The sequence below is a fragment of the Xiphias gladius genome, chromosome 21 (assembly GCF_016859285.1).
Source record: "Xiphias gladius isolate SHS-SW01 ecotype Sanya breed wild chromosome 21, ASM1685928v1, whole genome shotgun sequence".
Lineage (NCBI taxonomy): Eukaryota > Metazoa > Chordata > Actinopteri > Istiophoriformes > Xiphiidae > Xiphias > Xiphias gladius.
In genome coordinates this window covers 19,083,413-19,102,874 of record NC_053420.1, presented here as the reverse complement: position 1 = coordinate 19,102,874, position 19,462 = coordinate 19,083,413, and the positions used below count along the sequence as shown (strand labels likewise).

Genomic DNA, 19,462 nt, shown 5'->3' with positions numbered 1-19,462 from the left:
CGTTGGTCCTCATCATCGAAATTAGCACAATAAACAAATTTGCAAAGTACTTGCACATTAAATGAAAAGACAGCAATGGACGGAGAAGAAAAGTGGGCTAAATGAATGAAACGCTACATGGCAGATGATTAAAATGATTAAGATGATGCTGCATGGCACTAAAGGATTAAAACTAGGACTCGGGCAGAGCCCAGGGCACAGTTGCATCAAGTTTACATGAGAGCGTGTGGTTTGATGGAGGTGGACGGAGAGAGGGGAGGGCCGGCCGAGCCACCGCTGCTGCGACGTCACTCAGACGGCTGACTGACGGGGCTCCGGGCTTCGGGCTCAATCTGTGGCCAGCGGCAGCAGCAGAGGTGGTGGTGGGGAGGACAGGGACGCTCGATCCGCTTCTGTATTTGCTCCCGTGGCTTCTTCGCCGGGGCAGGGAGAACAAAAGAGGGGACAACTGCCTGGCTAGAGGCGCCAGCCCTCCTTCATCTCGACTGCAAGCCAGGCTAGCTTGATGCTCAGTTCAGCCCGCTAGCCTTTGTGACAGGGCTGTCCATGCATCCAAGGAGCCCCTAGGCAACCCTGGGCTGGGAGAAGCCTCGGCTTTCTGCCTTGACAGTCGGCACAAAAAAAGAAAGAAAAAGAAATCATCCTTCAGGTGGGCAGACAGGCAGCAGCCTTGTCAGGTTCACTGCGCACCCAGAGAGCGGATTTCCAGTGAGGAGCATCATCGCCCGGCCACGGTTACACGTCGTCGCCTGCCCGCAACCACCAGCCTGACGGGACCGGGACCCGATTGATGACTAATATTCTCTCAAGATAAAACACAACGTTGCGCACCACGGCCAACATGTTGGCAACGGGATTGCTGCTCTTGCTGGGTTTGTTGCACAGCTTGGAAGTAATCGCTCCGGCAAGGGCTATTGATGGTAAGCAAAGCTGGTTCGGGGATAACCCGAGTCTTGCATAAAAATGCTCAGATAAACACTACATAAGTGTGTGTGTTCCTGCCGATTATCGCGGGACCGACTGCTGTTCCGTGCCTGCGTGCGGGGAGAGCAGACTGTTCCCCGGAGGGGATGACTGCTCGGTTGAGCGGAGCAACGTGGAGGGGACGAGACCGAGGCGAGACAATTAAAGCGGTCTTTTGTTTTCTGTCTCCCAGTGCCACATGTGAATATTGCAGTGTCACAGCAGCGACAGCACATTTCCTCCTGCCCTACGCAGGGACACGGGCGCTCTCACACGTTCTGCACTGGCAGCCAGTGATCAAACCGTAGCATAGGCCCCAGCACCTCCTCAAGCCACTTGTTTGTCGATACATGCAATTTTTATTTTTGTTTGTTTTTTTGTTTGTTTGTTTTTTTTAACTGAGAAGAAGCAGGCAGATAGCGAACAGTAGATCTTCATTTTTCCAGGGACAGAGAGGCAAACCCGCGATCGGTGTCAGTGTCTTAACAAATGTCAGCTTAGGAGCCTTCTGGCCGGCTGTGGTGTAACTATTGCGTCTGGGCTTCAGTCGGATCACGTTCAACAGTTTTTACTGAGCGGGTTACTGATGCGATGACAGCATCGGGGCTTTTCTTCAATCACACAACACTGTGCTGTTTCTATTACTCCAGTGGCGTTCTCAAGTGCGCCTGTTGGGTTTTTATTTATTTATCTCGTGCTGGAAAGAGTTTTACTGCGGTGCAGTAGTCGGTTAGTTTTCCCTCATCTATAAGCTCAGGTGGCTCAGCGCTGCCATCGATAGGTGTGTGTGTGTTGCACCGTGTCACTGTTGTGAAAAAGTGTGACCGTTGAGCTTTATCACCTGGGCTGTGCAGCGCAGGACCCCTTGACTGCCGACAGTCACACTGTGATCTGTTGGCAGATGGTGAGCAGTTCAAAAAAGCTCCCCCCTATGACCTTGTGAACACACACCTTCGCAGTCTGGAACAACTTCTGGAAACTATTAAGCCTCACAGTCCCACTCACGCGCTCCTCTGTTTGGTAAGAAAGGAAGAGGGGGTTATGGAAGAGGAGTTAGTGCAGACACATTTGTTAAATTCTTTGCAGGTGAAAAGAGAATGTGGGTTTATTTTTGCAACAATATAATGCATGACACAATGTCTGACATGTGAACGAATACTCGGCTCCTAAGAATATTTACTTTTACTGTTAGAAAATGTTCCCAAGAAGGAGCACTAGTTGCTTCAGAGCTAATCAGGTCTCTAAATTTGACATTTCATTAAATTCAGGAGGACTTTAACACGCATGACTGATTTAAACCACGAGCCATGCCTGGTGAGATTCGTCGTCAGGCCATAAATGCTTCCCTCTGCCTTTGAAGTCAACTCGTTGCACTTGGCAATCCGGTGCTGCGAGCTTCTTAGGGAGCAAAATCCACATAAATTAACACCTTGAAGATAGACTTGGATAAGCTGCAATCACCTGCAGTTTCTCCCTCCGCATCAGTCGACGGCAACAGCTGAGAAATCCTGCTTTAAAGCAAACTGTTTCCGCCTCAATGCGCTGTTATTGTCTTAGTGAGATTTTCCTCCCTCTGAGTCTTAATGCCTTGATTTGATGAGTCAGCCTTGTGCTGTACACCAGAGGAGACCACCAAACCTCAGCTCTACTTGAAAACCCACTGCGTTGCAGAGACTGCTGTGCTTGACAGAACCTCTCAAGGAAATATGCTGGGATTTGTTTACAGTTGACATGGCCCAGACACTGGCCAATATGTCATTTGTTGTACAGTGTAGGAAGCTATATTTCCTACAGTGTACGACAGTGCATTTTACCCCCTTCCAAGCATATCTAAATTGCTTTTTAACTTCTTTGATTGCCGCTTTGATTTTAGGGCCCTTTGAACCACATACGCTACTAGTAAAGTTTTTTTTCCGACTTGTCTTCAACTTCTTTTTTTCATTTTCTAGACCTCTAAAGATTTGCTCTCACTGTCTCAATACTGCAGCCGGGGCAAAGTCCCTGGGCAACGAACAACCCCTGAGTTTAATTGGGTCTAAAACTGCTCTTTTGTTTCCCAGAGGATACCTCCATGAACAGTCTCAAATTGTTCAGAAGGCGCTGCTAATTGGGGGCCCAGTGGAAAAGGCCCTAATGAAAGACTTAATATTGTTTCACTCCATGAAAGTAAAGTAATTGCAAAAAGAGATCACTGGTCCTCAGAAGTGGACAGTACTTTTACCCAAGGCTTTTAGTGGTAAACGTCTTTCGTAGAAAATAAAAATGGAGAAGTGTGCTTGAGATCTTGTCAGTGAGGACAGTTGGAATAATTTCCACTTGAATATATATTTTTTTTTCATGCGGGCATCTATTTAAAAGATTTTTAAGCAAGCCTTCTCTCTCTGAAATGTGTGGTTCCTTATTTCATGTTTACTTATTTTTCCTCCCTTAAACTTGTTCATATAAACCACATCCTTGATAATAAAAGTAGCCCAGGCTCCTTCCCTCTTAATTAACTAACCATCCAGTTATCCTCTTCTCCTGTTTCCCCCTGTGGTCTTATTTGCTGTAACATTTGGCGGTGGAGGCCTTAGAACTGGCCCAACAGTTTGGTTGTGAACGTGGTGATACCGCCATCACAATGACATTCACATGGCCAAAAGGTTACCGCGTTACTGTTTACTGACTACTGAGGGCAATATGGAAAACGGAGTACATTTGTTAGGTCCTGGTCGCTGTTGACCTTATGTCACCGAGCAGCATTTAAAAGCGCATGTAGAAAAGCAGTTAATGTACATAAAAGACAAAGAGTATATTTAACTCTGCTATAAATACGCGGTTGAGATCGGTTCCCTGGTTGCAGCTTAAATACCTTAAATGACACACCGAAAACCAGCCATCCATCCCTTACTGAGCAAATAGAAAATCCAGTACTTTGGTCAGCAGTCAACAAAAAAAATTAAGCCGCATTATTACACTGATGATTTTTTTGGCTGAACAGTAATAATAGAAATACTGTACTATAGCACAAAATGTAACTTTAGATAACACAACCGACAGTTAAATGGCCACATACTGTACCTGATGTGAAATCTTAGAGTGCTGGAAGTATTAATATGTAATGGTCACAGTAAGGTGCTACGTAAGAATACAAGCAACACTGTGAACTGCTCCCCGAATTTCTTTTGTATTCAGTCATGAAAAACAAAAACACTGTATTTTTAGCCTTAAAGGAATAGTTTTGACATTTTGGAAAATATGCTTATTCACTTTCTTGACGAGACTTAGATGAGAGGAGATTGTTTGTCTGTTCAATATGTAGCCTGCCAGCAGCCAGTTATCTTAGCTTAGCATAAAGACTAGAAACAGCCACCCTGAAGGTATCAAAAACCACCTACCAGCACCTGTACGGCAACCGGCAGAGAATCCACAAAGTCACCACTCCCAGCCAAGGAATAACAGCCCACATAACCCCAAGTAAAAATGCAACTCTTGTTTTTACACTGTGGATTTTGTAAAAGATTAAACAAACAAAATATAATTAGTAAGCCTAAGAGATACGGGTAGACTGATTTTGTTATCATCGAGGAGAGCCAGGCTAGCTGTTTCTGCCAGTTTTTATGCTAAGCTAAACTAACTGTTTCCTGGCTCCAGCTTCATTGAATAGACAGACATGAGAGTGGTATTGATCTTCTCATCTTACTCTGAGTAAGAAGGCAAATAAGCGCATTTTGCAAAACGTTAGACTATTTATTTATTCATTTTTAACTGGCAGCAGTAAGATGCTCCCAACTCATTCTGTTCAAATATTAAAAATGTTCATACGAGAGACTTTTTTCATAATTTCTTGAAAACACTGCTAAAGTTTTTTAAGAGCTGGCATCTATTTTAGCCAAAGTGCTCTGGGTACATGTGGGCAAGCTTGTCAGAACAGCGCTGTGACCCACTTTAGAGTTTTGACACACTGATTGAGATACATTATCTAGATGGAGCTATTTAAGGATAAGGAGATAGAACATGGTCTCAGTAGGCCCTCAGAACGAATATGAGCAGAAAATTGCAGAGGATAGCATTAACACACACACGTATACATTCACACACACACACACACACACACACACACACACACACACACACACACACACACATACATATATATATATATATATATATATATATATTCACAATACCAAAAAATAAAAAACTCACTGGTGAAAGCAGGCTGACAAAAATGCTAAGCCCTCTTTGCCACAAGTCTTTGATTTGTAGCTTAGACCAAATGCTGAGGTGAAGGCTGTATTGGCAGGAAAAGCTGTCTTACTCAGTAGTTATTAATTCTCTTTGGACAAAGTGACAGAAATAATTCCTGCACGATGACCAAAGGTTTAACATTAGTCATGGAGGGGAATGCCACTTTCCCCTCCTTTCTACATTGTGGAGACTAGAAACCAATGTACTGAAAATAGAGTAATACAAAACCTCTCTGAGAGTTAGAATAGGAGAGAAAAAGCAGACAGTTGAGTTTATAGATATTAATGAGTGAGCAGCATTTGTGGACAGTAATGCTAAGTTGACCCAATATTAGTTCACCTGATATAGTACACAGCATTCTGACTAAATGTCACATAGAAATTCCTACTTGCAAACATCATTATTATTGTGTTCGATGGAACTCACAGCCATACTGTATATACATACTGTGTGTATACATACTGTGTGTATATATACGGTGTATATATAAGTATGTGGCTATGGCTTTTAAGTTGATATAGCAAACTCATGAGCAAAAGGTTGCCTATTTGCACATCCAGCAGATACGGCTCATACGTTCATTTGGAGTATTGTTAATGGCCACCTGATGAACTGAAGTCCAGTATTCACTCTTTTTAGCTCTGCTTTGCTCTTCAACAACTATGTTCGCCAGCTAACCGCTAACTTTATTTGTCTGCAATTTGGTGCTGGGGCAAGCAGTGTACAGTGGGCATTTAAAGCTTTAGAAAATTACACTGTCAGAGCAGTGAGAGTGAACCAAACAGTAAAGTTGTTGGGCAGAAAACCAAAACAGTGAGCTGAAAGACACTTTAAAGCTCTGTAGAGCTGAGAGGAGCTTCAGAGTTGGGTGATCATTCTCTGTGGATGTACGACTTTCAGTAACCTCTTTACATACAAGTCAGGTAATCCATTGTCTATTAAAAATATTGGTTATAGCAGCTTTAAATCTGTCCAGACACACAGAATCCAAAACAGTGTGGAAAAGTATTTTGTCTTGTAGCTGCTTTCGTTAACGTATTGTAAGTCCAAGCGTGAAGTAATCCATTACTTTGATTTTATTACCATAGTTCACTTTAATTTAATGTGAAAAGCACTTTAATATTAATTCAGAACACTTTTCCTTGATATATAGTTCTCCGAGGAAACAACAGCCTTTCACTTTATGGTGTGACAGCAGCACTCACTATTATCAGTCTAGGAAGGATCTATTTAAGAGATCATACTTGATAATCCAGCTGATAAATGTGTATCTGCATAGGTAAGCATGTGTGCAAGAAAGAGAGAGAAAGTGTGTTAAGAAACTTCATTATTGATGAAGCTGTTACTCCTGAACAGCAGTCCTTCACATATACTGGCCATCTTTTTCAGGTATGAGAGTGATCAGAGTAGAGGTTGGGGATAGTGTCATTTTTAAGCTACTTTGTCACAAAGACTTTTGTGAAATGTCCTGACACAGCCGGCTTGTCTTTCACCACTTTCACACACAAACCCTCTGGATGACTCAGGAAAATGAACACTGATGCAGCCCACGTCTGACCATTCATAAACATCCAATAGTCATGATTAAAAAGCTGGCACCAGCATATTTACACAAGGCTCAAGTTAGCATCCGCAGTTCTGTACACATCACTGCTAAATATCAGACAATGTGCAAGTCTGTCAGTTTAAAGGGCTTTCTCACCTTTGCAATATTGTTTTTATATTAAAGATTGTGCAAATTTATTGCATCCATTTAATTTATGTAACTATATATAATCTACCTAAAGTTAGTCTATTTTGTAATTAAGTAACAGGAACCCATGTTCACCCATTCATGCTGAAGCCAGGCAGTGTCAGGGTCAGGTCGGCTGATGTGTGTTGACCCATTCACACCAACAGCAAACACGAGTTTAACTCACTCCTCTGTCAGTCTGAAAGGACTGTTTGTGTTGATGACTGGTGCATCAAGCTGTAACCCTCATTTGTCAGGTTGCTCTTACGTATTGCACAATGCAGGCCGTGTGACATATTGTTGCTGCATAAGATTGAACCTGCTTGTACCATTAATTTATTCAGATTATTAAAGTAGTAGATAAATCCCAAGAATCATATTACTTGGCTGTTGCAAACATTGGTGAGCTTCTATTCCAGTTCTGGATAGAAATGATCATTTCCTGTTTATAAAATGTTTCCAATCTTGTTTTCTGCACGAGATAAAATACAGTCAATTTTCAGCATCGGCCCATACAATAAATATCTACATTTAGATCCATTTAAGCATCTGCTACAGGCATCCTCCGTCCGACATCCTTTTTTTTCCCAGGGACAAAAGTGTGAGAGAGAAGACTTGCCCCTATTGTATATTACTTGTGAATTCATTCCCTTTAGAAAATTGAGGAAAACAAACAGACCTCATTCTTCATTACAGTACTTCCTGATAAAGTACAGTATGTACTTTATCTAACCTTCACAATTCAACATCCCTAATAGAATTCCCCACAGCTTCATCCTGGGGAGCTTTTCCAGATTGCGAAACTCTGAAATTTGTGGTCATTTTCCAGGGTCATTATTCATGCAAGAACATTGATTTAGGTGTATTTCCAAATTTATAATCCTTAACACAAAGTACCCAATGCTAACCTTACCATAAGACTTACGTAACACTAATGCCTCAAGCAGGCATTCACCCTTCACTCTGAGGCAAAAATCTCTCCAAATGGCCTTTAGTGGACCCACAACTGCTACTTCTGCCTTCCACCTGAGCAGAAACACAGTGCAGATGAGAGATGTCAATACTTGACAAACATTTAATTGTGATATCACATCCAATAAACCTCTATGAATATAATTCTGAATATTGTACACCGTTTTCAGGCAGTCTGGCATTTAGTGTGGAGGATTTCACACACTCAACTGTGTGTCTGTAGGCAGTGTGGTCTCTCTGATTACATGCATTTTGTGCTTCTGAGAAGACAATGGGCTCCTGTTTGCTCTACTAATAATAGCCTACACACACCATAACTAAATGGAATATATTTTCCAAATGTTCCCGAAAATTATTCGTCGGAATTTGGAGACTATGACGTACTTTGAAAATGGGGAATGTGTGGATTTTTACCTGCATGTTTGCGTGTTGAATTGGCTGAACTGGCTATCCAAATCACTGAAATGTTTTAAAGGGGTAGTTTGAAATTTTGGGGAAAATGCTTATTTGCCTTCTGATTGATTCCACCTTTATATCTGTCTGTTAAATGAAGGCTACAGCCAGTACCTGTTTAGCTTAGCTTAGCACATAGAGTGGAAACCGGCTGCTGGGCTTAGCCTTATATTCAATAGACAGATGCGAGAGTGCTATCGATCCTATCATCTTACTCTCCACCAGAAAGTGGATAGGCCTATTTTCCTAAATGTCAAACTGTCCCTTTAACAGAAAGTGCTCTAAACTGTCATTTAGGCTTATTGGAGATATGGTGTGCAAAACATCTGTCATGGCAGCAAACTTCAGGCGCAGATTTAAGTCCGTGTGACATTATGCACAAGATCAGTGATTAGGATTTACTGTGTCACTTACCAAATGTCTTGTTCAACATCAAAAATTCATGGTAAGGACCATTTATCGTTCATAATAGGTGTCATTAGGAGTTAAAGGTGCTAAGGTTGCTTCAGCACATGTAGAGTGAATGTGAAAGAACGTTCTAGAGATTCTGGTCTTGTTTAATGGAACTCATGCGTCACACTGAGACTTGGAACTTGTACTGGTGTAATGAAAAGGCACTAAAGAATTTCATATAATCTTCTTTAATATGTTTCCCTCGGCGGCATGCTAAGTAGGCTTAATTGTCATTTTTCTCCCTGTGCAGCTACGTACAGTGTGTGCTCTGGTGGTGGTGTGGCAAAGGGATTTGTCTAAACTGACTAACTTGATAACTGTGGATCACACCTTGTGGTTTTCTGCTTCGTCCTCACTCCGCTGCTGAATTCCCTTTAATCCTTATGTGGAAGTGAAGGAGGTCGTAGCCTCCTCCCTCTGAGCTCTAACACTGAGTCTAGTACAAATAGCAGTCATGGTTGATTACCACTCTGGGGTTGAGACATGGTGAAATCTCAGCCAGACATCCAAATAGCTCTTAATTAAGTTCACATTTGATTACTCTGCTTTGCTTAATAGGTTCTGCCTCTCAATGCCACAAAGGCTTGTGTAGACTGACTGAGTCTGACCTGTAAAATCCAAACAATTGCAGGCAGGACCATGTTGTACTGCATGACGGAGCTTCATTTTACTTGGCAGCTATCACCAGACATGAGCACATTCCTGATGTTAATTCTCCTCTGTTCTAAGTGTATGCATAACACACACTTATGTAGACGTATAAACACACAGACTGTCTTTGAAACCTCACAAAACACCTCATAAAAATAAGACTGAATTACACATTCTTCCGGAAAGTGAACAGTTGAGCGGGTATACAGGCACACAGAAACATCCTCAAACTTTCACTCATTTTGATATTTTGTCAAAATATTGCTATAATGATGTAGATGAGTACTATTACAACACGCCTATGCTTTGTCATCCACTCTCTCTGTTAATCCATGTCTAAGTTCTGTCTGAACTTTTGTTTTCTTATATCACTGTTCATTCACTAGTGAATAGAATGCCACAGTCTCTCAAACTCTGCCGGAAAGGTTTATTTAAGAGGCGCAGCTGGGGCCTCTTTTTCTCTGTTTTGTAACATGACAAATTGGAAAACTTTTTTTCCTTTCCCTCTTCTTTCTTCTCACTCTCTTCCATTACAAAGTGCTGAAGTGTTCGTGCCTAGGCTGTGGAGGAGGATGAGGAGTTGGCAGGCTACAGCCAAACTGGCCAATATAGACTCTTCAGTCATATTCGGCCCCAAGCAGAACCCACCTTAATTCAGCCCAGAGGTCAGACAAATAGACCCCTGCCCCCTCTCTTTCTTCTTTACTGCACTCTCTTCCTATACGTCTTCCCTTCTGGCTGTTTGCTGTCTCATTACTTGCCAAACTCAGTCTTTTGTCGTCTAAATCTCAGTAGAAAGTTGTCGAGGGCATTGTCTGCAGAGGGCTGTGGTGCTGCTGAACACAAAATATTAAAAACACATTTCTCACTTAATATTTTTCATGGCCTCCATTTCTGAGTTGTTTATCATTGATTTCCTGCAGAATTGCATTTTGTCAAGATATTTAGCTAGTTAGTCAAGTCAGTCTGTGGCTCTCAGTAAAGAAAAAGTGTGTATCAAGGTTTCCCCAAGTGGGTGTCAATGTCGAGATTAATTACATACAATTCAAGTTGTTTATATTGCCCTCATTTAACCTTCCTCTGCTGAATATTTGAAAACATAATGAAGCTTTATCACTTCTAGCAGTGAATAATCTTTGGGATAGCAGGACCATCCTCTCCCCTTGAGAACCTCTTGAGGTGTTTTAGTAGTGTGAGTACATGCTCTCCTTAGTAGACTAAACTTGATGCTTTTTCTCCCCAGCAAACATTGCAGCAGTCTCTGTAAGCATTTTGAATAATTCACTATGCACTTACTTCAGCCAACACACCCACCTGGTGCTATCGTGTGGCCTGCAAACTTTGTTATTCTCAGTAGTTTTGGATGAATCAGCACCAGTTAAAAGGCTCTAGAAGCTAAAAAGGTTCAGATTCTCAGATCAGATGGGAATGTAGCTTGAGAAAGTTTATTCTGTCTGTATGTAGTAAAGGAAAGCAGCTGCTTTCATGTAAAAGCATTACCTTTATGCAAGCACGACATACATTTTTATGACTATGTTGTAATTCTCCTCTGTCCTTTTTGGTCTCTAATAGTCATCCTGACATATGCAAGGTGTGCATGTGAGTGACTTAAGTCCATGAATTTGCTATTCACATTTATGCCCACCGTCAGGATGAACTGTAATAACTTTGGTGACGCTCTGATTTTTCATAGAGCACCAACATCAGGTAGAAATGTTACTTTGTCTTATACTTCAGTTTTTGAAACAATACCTGCAAATCTAATGACATTCCCATCGGTCCCAGCTTTACTTTGTGTTTTCATTGCTAATTAGCAAATGTTAACATGTTAGCATGCTTAGCATCAGCATGTTAGCATGCTGATAGTAGCATTTAGCTCAAAGCACCGTTGCACCTAACTTTAACCCCATAGAGCTGCTAGCATGGTTGTAGACATTTAGTCTTGTTATACAGGGGCTGATCAGATAGATGGTCTTTTCAGGTTTACAGATCAGATCTCTGTAGGGAAATTCAGGTTTCTGGAATGCTTCCACTGTGATGTCTGAGCACTGGGTAAGTTACAGAACAGCAGATCTAGATCTGGTACAGATTATGTTGCTCAGGGGCACTTGAATTGTGGCTGTCCAGTTTTAGGAATGTCTCCCTCTGCGATACCTTACACAGCCGGCTTTGGAGCCTGGATTCCATACTGCTCAGCCTTTCTTTCAGCACCGCTGTTGACAGTACTTTAAGTCCGCCTTTAGCTCAACCGCTGTTGAGTGGTTTGCGATGAAGCGGTAGTCTCAGTGTCTGCTGGAGCTTTGTAGTGCCCCCGTCAATCTCAGAGGGTAGGCTTCCAACTTATTTATAGCTTTGCTGTGGGTGTCGGAGGAAATGGGGCTGTGGCTGGGGGCGAGGCTTGTGTTTGCCTTAGGAGAGTACTCTTCCTCCCAACCAGACTGAGCTCATCCTGGAGGACTAGCAGACAGGGGTGGGGGCAGAGGGCAGAGGACTTGCAATCAGGCCCAAATGGCGATGATCCAAAGCATTTTCATGCAGCCTCCACTTTGGTAAACACACAGGCAGCTCATTGATAGCAAGTGTGACATTCCTCCATCCCATCTCAGTATTCCAGCCCAGCTCAGTCTGTTCTCAGATCCTCAGGCCTGTCCCCAGCTGTGAAAGTGCCCCCCCCCCCCCCGACTTGTAGTTCACACGCACCTCTCCATTTGCTCTCATTGCTGCAGTTGATCTAGTTTGTTCTCTTTTGTCATCCTCTGTCATATCCATCGGCTTACCCTCTTTCTTTGCTTGGTCCTCTTCCTCACTGCATGATTTCGTTCTTAAACAAGACAAACACATAAGAGACCTTTTGTATTGTGCACCAGATCACAGAATTTTGGAAAAGACCTCTAAAGCCGAAAATGTGTTTGCCTCAAGTAGAGTTATCACTGACTGGATATAATATTTTTTCCCAGGTAAATTCAAATTGTGTCACTTTATTTTACCACATTTGAAATGCAAATAAAACTGCACATTACTTCTGTAATATTCCTATGCAACCAATCCAAAGCAATAAACCAACATTCCATTAGTCAAGCTTATCTGTTCAAGATGTTTGACAAAAAAGTAGTTGTGCTGCTACATTAGGTTTCCAAAAGGAGCAAGAAAGTCACACTTTTCAGTGATACTGTTGGCGTGCAAATGTTTATGTATTCCTTACTCTCAATTTTAGATTTTATTTATTTCTGATCTAGTTCAAATGATTGGATCCGTGTTACCTGTAGATCTGATTAACAAAGAAACCATAAACAACTTTAATCATTCAGCTTTTTTTTTTAATGATGTGCCATTTCCTCCTTTAACCTGGATAATCATAAAGTCAGGGAGAGCAGGAGAGTCTCTTGTTATTCAGCAAAAAATACATTCTCTCTCATTTTCATCATAAAGGGGGTTATTCAATCGTACAAAAGCATATCAATAAATTGAGATGCACAAAATTAATAAGTTGTTTAAAAAATGCATTGCTTCCAGCATGTATGGCGAATGCATTCAATGTCTGAACAGTACGGTCCACTCACAAACTGTCTCTACACAGTAGTAAAGACAGAATACAACTGTGTAATTTGGGTGTGGATATCGCTACTTCTCCTTGCACTTCTCCTCACGTCTTCAGTGGAAGACAATAAGATGTGCGGGAAGGATGCAACTGAGATGCACCCCCAGTCTGTAACTTGCCTCCCTGACCACCAATGTGGTTTGCGCTCCCTGGAATCTCAGTGTTTGAGTGTTTTATTTATTTGTACAAGTGAAATTCTGACAAAGGACTTAAAACCAACAATGGAAAATACTGTGCAGGGAGAGGCAAAAAGCCAAAAATATATTTTTCATTACCTTTGCCTAAATTTTATAAAGAAGTATTCACAATGTTAAACATAAGGTTCATTACTGCTGTACATTTTTAGTCTAGTTGTGATTGGATGACCTGAGACTGACTTTAATGGCAGGTTTGAACATGGCCTTTGTCTACACTCTCTTTGCTTCCCTCTACCTATCACAGCTAGCTGAGGTGGTGCTACAGTAACCCTTACTTTAGCATGGCTTCACATTCAGTTAAGTAACCTCCTGACCTGATTTCTCTGCGCCCTCATATGTTCCTGTCAGCAGCATCCTATGCTTGAGTCTGAGGCAGGTGTGAAGTCCTCCCACAGCCATTATTGCAAGCACATTTAACTGAATGTCAAGTTAGAGCATGTCAGCATCTAAATAAACAATAGACTAGAGACCAATGCATCACAACGAGCTGCATGCGATGGCTAGTGTTGATACCTCTAAACAAACAAATAAACATGCATGCACGCACCAAAGAAGAAGGATGAGGAGCAAAGAGGAAACGCTTTAACTCACTCCTGGTTGGCTTTTCTGAATAATTCAAAACCTTATGACTTCTCAGAGAGAAAAGGAAGCGCCTCTACACACACATCTACAAACCCACGCGCTTGAACACTAGAATACACACACCGATTGCGGTGGTATAGAGAGGAGGATAAGTGGGGAGTGTGTGAATGTGTGCAGCAATATGTCAGGTTGTATTCATGGTATTTAGGTTGAGCTCCATTTCAAGATTCCCCATTGCTCAGGTTGGAGGCTAACTTCAAATGTAAATACAGTCATCCTGTTTATCCTGCTTCATCCCTTCATCCACCCCATTCTATCCCATGCTTCCCCCAGTCCTGTTTGTCATACTATAGGCCTGAATAATCTAGATTGTACAATAACAATACCATTTCCAATCAGGGCCTTATATTCTGGCCCTAAAAGGCTGACTTAAAACCACACTTTGTAAAATAACATTAAAAATGTAAATGATCAGTTGTGCCAGAGGGCGGAGATCTGTGGATTGATTCAGTGACGTGAGGCTGTTGAAAGAATAACCGCTGATGTTCGACATAAAGACAGTGATAACAGAAAAAAATGGAATTGGGGTATGTATAAAAAGACCTTTTGCCTGATTAAGAGGACGCATGAGGCATGGAGAGAAACATGAACTAAGATGATAGAAAAATATTAGTTAAATCACAGCCTGATGATACATTTAACCAGCCATGTGAGAATTCCAATTATATTTTGGGATTGCCTGTTGCTCTCTTTAAATGTCAACTAGCAAAATGTTTGTTTTAAATTAAATGACTTAACAGATTTGGAAAAATAATGTTTTATGGAAGCGACACTTTAAGGTAAAAAGCATTTGACCTCACAGGGCAGTTTTGTATTCAGCTATATCCTGTATGGCCTCATTATTAAAAATGTATATTGTTATGTAATTTTCTTTTTTCACTGTTAGCTCCACAGTGTTGTAACGTTGTTATTGTCATTTTTTCGTATAACCTGCCTGAGAGTTAATGTGCCTATATAATAATCATCGTTGCGCAGAAAATATTTACTGAATAACATGTTACAGTACTTTTTCAGTCATGTGCAATGTAAAACCACACTGCAAATCCCTGCAGCAGAAAAACTAGCTCAAACTATACTAACCCGCCCAAATCCATTTTTACCCACCCAGTTAAAGAAAAAGTTGCCCAATGGGGCAGACAACTGCCTATTTTGGCAACATGGCCTCCAACCTGTAGGCTGGGTGTGTGTTAAAAAACAAGAAATAGTCATGTATGAGAGGCTTTACAGGCTTTGCAGTTAATGGAGAGTAATGTTACTATTACTATTACTATTATCTCATCACCTGCTGATGAGAAATTAACCGGCCTCCTGTAATTTCATCTCTATTAACTAATAAATAAACAGTAATCTTTAAATTTAACTTAAAAGAAATTTGTCCAACACTGCTAAGAATAAAACAAGTCTGTTCAGTGTAAAACACAGCTTTGCGAGAGATGAAATGAGTTTGGTAGACATTAGAATTTTTTTGGTGCAAAATAACATCGAAGGCATAGAAGTAAAGGGCCTGTTTATGAAACCAGGACAATATCAATAGTGAAGTTAATGTCTGAGTATCCATTAATCCTAGCTTTTCTTTACTTTTCAATGGCAGCTGAGTACCTGCCGCATAAAGAGACAGTTTTACAGTTACATTTTCCACTTGAGTTTGTAAAACACCATGTACCGAGTGCACAATACAATGTACTCCTGACAAAAAGTGTTAAGTAAGACAAGGTGACTCAGCTTTGTTGCTTGTGTGTATACTGTTTTTGTGTTTATGTGGTATTCTGAGAGGACATTAATTAGTGTGGGTTTGAAATCACTCCCCCATTTGGTTGTGGATGGAGTGGGCAGTTTTTCCCCTCTCTGGAAGGTTGGATTGAAGGGGAAATGGATGACAGGAGGGGCAATTCACTGAACAAGATGTTTTTTTTTTTTTATATCTTCAAGACGTGTTGCATCACTGCAAATGGCCAGGGAACACTGAGCTGGATATTTAGGTGCAGCGAGTGTTATGTAAAGCCTTTTCAGGCCTGAATGAGTGTGTGTTTTGGTTTTTGTGTATCCATTCTCTATCCTCTCCATCAAGTAGCAACTTTCCAGAACTTAATTAGGGTCAGTGAGGGCCACTATTGGCTCTGAACACAACAGACCCGGCATGCTAATGAGACCTCAGGAATAAAGATCACTGGCACAAAAGTAACTTTTTTTTTTTTTTCAGAAATCTTTTCATCAATTCACTTTTTTCTTTGTCTCTTTTCAGCCCCGAAGACCTGCAGCCCAAAGCAATTTGTTTGTAAAGACGGGGTGACATGCATCTCTAAGGGCTGGCGCTGCGATCGGGAGAAGGACTGCCCAGACGGTTCTGACGAGGAGCCTGATGTTTGTAAGTCTTTCTGAGTTGAAACAATCCAGTGTATTGTATCCAGATGCTGTAGCTTACCATCCTGTTCACCGTGATTGTTATGATTCTGCTGCATCTGACTCCACAGCAGAATGAAGTTTGGCTGTCATTTATGGTAGATAATTGAAGCCTAGAGAGAAATGCTTATCAGTTATTTTGATATATATGTCTACATATGTGTATCATATAATCTAAAGCCCTAGTCAAGTGGATTTCCGATGCTTCTTTTTCACATCATTTTTTAAATTGTTTTGTTGTTTTTACATTTTTTTTCCCATTCAAGTCTGTGTATTCTGTGGAATACAACCGCTCCCTCCTTATCTCCTCTGATATGAATAAAGGGGTTTTAAGGCAGATTAAGATAGGGGGCATTTTCAAAAATCAGTATAAAGTTAAATGTTATCCTTTGATTTTATTCATCACAAAAAATACAAACAACTAGTTGGTTCATGCAACATCTTCAGCCTATCGGTGCAGAAGATGTTCTTTTGGTAATGTGTGAATTATGTAGATTGATTTGACTTGAACATTATTCGACAGGTGCAGATGTTGAAACACCCAGTGATAGCTTTTAAAAGACATTTTTTGCAATCTCAAGGGTATTCTAATACGTTATTGTAGCGTTTGATCCCTCCAAACAGACTGCAAATGCAGCTAACAGACTGAGATTGATAGGCTATTAGATTTATTTGGCTAACCACAGCCAGGCTGGAGACAACAATGGGATGTTTTATCAGCTATCGGGAGAGGTCATTTTGCTTTCAGACAGTCCTGCCATGACCAATTAGGAGATTTACAAAGTTTGTCTTTCTGTGATAGATGTAATTTTCCTTTGCATGCAGAGCCAAAGAGAATGCAGTCATGAGACAAAAGCAAACGGAAAGTAGTACTACAAAAAGACGGCTGTCGTTTCAAAGTCTTCATTAGAGTTTAGATGCTTTGAGGGTGAATCCCTGGGAAGTGAATGAAAGCAGCAGTGTCGTTTTGGTCGGTCTCTCAGGCTGAAACGCCTGTAGCTTTCTAAGAGGACAGAGGGCTCTGAGTGGGTGGGGGGGGCGTTTGTCTGTCTGTGTGTGTGTGTGTGTGTGTGTGTGTGTGTGTGTGTGTGTGTGTGTGTGTGTGTGTGTGTGTGTGTGTGTGTACATGAGGCCGAGGTAGAGTGCTATAGCTGCAGTCTAGACGCAGAGACTGTATTAGAGTAGGTCTGGAAGTCATTAGAGACTCGCCCAGAGCAATGGAGAAACCTGCTGTTTTTCACAACCTGCTCTTTCCCCTCTTCTCATCTGTGGGCCAGCCTCCTTCCGTGTCTGTATCTGGGACAGAAACGCAGTGACTCCATTCCCTGTTTCATGCTACTCCCTCTAGCTCTTGCCAAATTCTCTCAAAAACAACGGTTATGGGACCTATGCTCTGGAGGGACCTGACTTTACAAAGGGTTAGTGCAGAAAACCGAAGAAGTGAGTCAGAGAGACAAAAGAAGGGCCAGTCTTATCTCAGTGTTCTTAGAATTTATATGTTTTTGAAGAAGTTAAGATTGTTATTGAGACAATTTTCCAACTAAATCACAAAGGTTGAAGTAAACACTATTATCTGCTACTTGAGAGTATGACCAGGCACAGAAGTCAGTACAGAAGGTTAAATAGTCTGTAAGGGTGGTTTTAATTGGAATTGTAGATTACTATTAGACAGTTGTGCTTCATTAAAAATAACAGGCAAGTCCAGTTATATTTTGTAGTTTTCTTTTTGAACATGGGAACTGTAGTTTATTTTGAGTCCCACATACACCGTCAGTAAACAGTTACTACTGCACCAAATCAGCAGCTGAGAATAGTCCCCAACAAATGCACTTTTTACTCCTGTTCAGGTAATGTTTTGCTAAAAACTACAGTGCCCAGCTGTTTTAGGAAATGATTTAACGTTTTATAAAAATTAAAGAATATATTTGTGAAATTTTATTAAAATGTACCTCTTAAATAGGAACCAATGGTCTTGGGGCTGCTTGTCACAGACAGGACAGGAAATTTGAAAACTATTTAAAGATGGACAAATGCATTGTTGGTTTTGGTGTTTTCGTGGGAATTGCTGACAACTGAAGAATAACATCGCCAACCTTGTTCTTTAATACTGCTGAGGGATCCTGGTGTTAGGAAGCATTCCACGAAACCACCACATCCATCACTGAATTCCAACCTTTGTCACATCTCTTTTCCCATGTTTCCTGTTGCTCATCACTGTAAAATTATCTAATAAAAAGGAAATGCCATTTGGAAAAAAGCTACAAAATCATGATGTTTGTTTCAGAGCACATGTTGGGTTTCGAAGCTGCAGAGCACCGAATGAATCTCAACCCAGTTAAATATGGTTGGCTTTTTTAGGTCATCATATACGTATTGTAGACAGAAAAAATGGAAATCCACTTTTCTGAGCTGGAGAAGTTGTCACAAGGAAAAAACCAATTGAAATTCCATGTTTTCAAATGAAAACATATGATAGATATGTATCCCAAATTGTATGTACATCATCCATAATTATAGTAACATTTGTAGTTTTATTGTTGTGATAAAGGCACTTTTGCAGATGCTTCTGGTTGAAAGACGCATGAGAGAGGTTTATTTATTCATTGATGTGGATGGGGCTTCACAGTGGCCTTTGTTGGGGTGTTGGCTATTGCCAGTGAAGTCAGCCACTGTCCAGTGCAGCTGCTTTGCCCTGCTGTGTAACCCCCACAATGCTGTTCTTTGTACCCCGGCATGCTGGGTCAGACTGGCATAGAGGGATGCTGAAAGAATAAAACAAAAACAAAATGGTTGTCTGGGCAAATAACCTCAAAGTAGAACTTTGATCTGAAATGATAATCAATGAACAATTGAAAGCAATGTAATGAAGATAAATGTCTGGTCCATAGCCTTTGGGTAGGGTGTAGGCTGTTGCAGAGGTGCCATCTCCTTGGGCTGTGGACTTTATTAGGGTCCTGAAATATTCCCAAGTGCAGTGAGTGTGCCCTGGAAACACAGGAAGTGTGTAACGCTACAATAATATCCCCAGCCCCTGTCCTGTAATAAGGGCAGTTTTACAGACAGTTCCCACCTAGGCTGCAATTAGCTTTTTAGGACATGAAGCACTTTTGCATAAGCCATTTTCAGAGTGGTAAACATAATCCTTCACGATGTAATGTGAGTCTCACTGGC

General features: G+C 41.2%; 1 protein-coding gene across 1 annotated transcript in view; it reads left to right on the top strand.

Moving 5' to 3' along the window:
* Window positions 1-821: 821 nt before the first annotated feature.
* The window catches only part of LOC120807505 (low-density lipoprotein receptor-related protein 1-like), a 93,076-nt gene continuing 74,435 nt past the window's right edge, over window positions 822-19,462 (top strand). Inside the window, 2 exon segments of the mRNA XM_040159647.1 lie at window positions 822-920; window positions 16,134-16,256. Coding sequence (XP_040015581.1) covers window positions 842-920; window positions 16,134-16,256 — 202 coding nt within the window. The 5' untranslated portion in view covers window positions 822-841.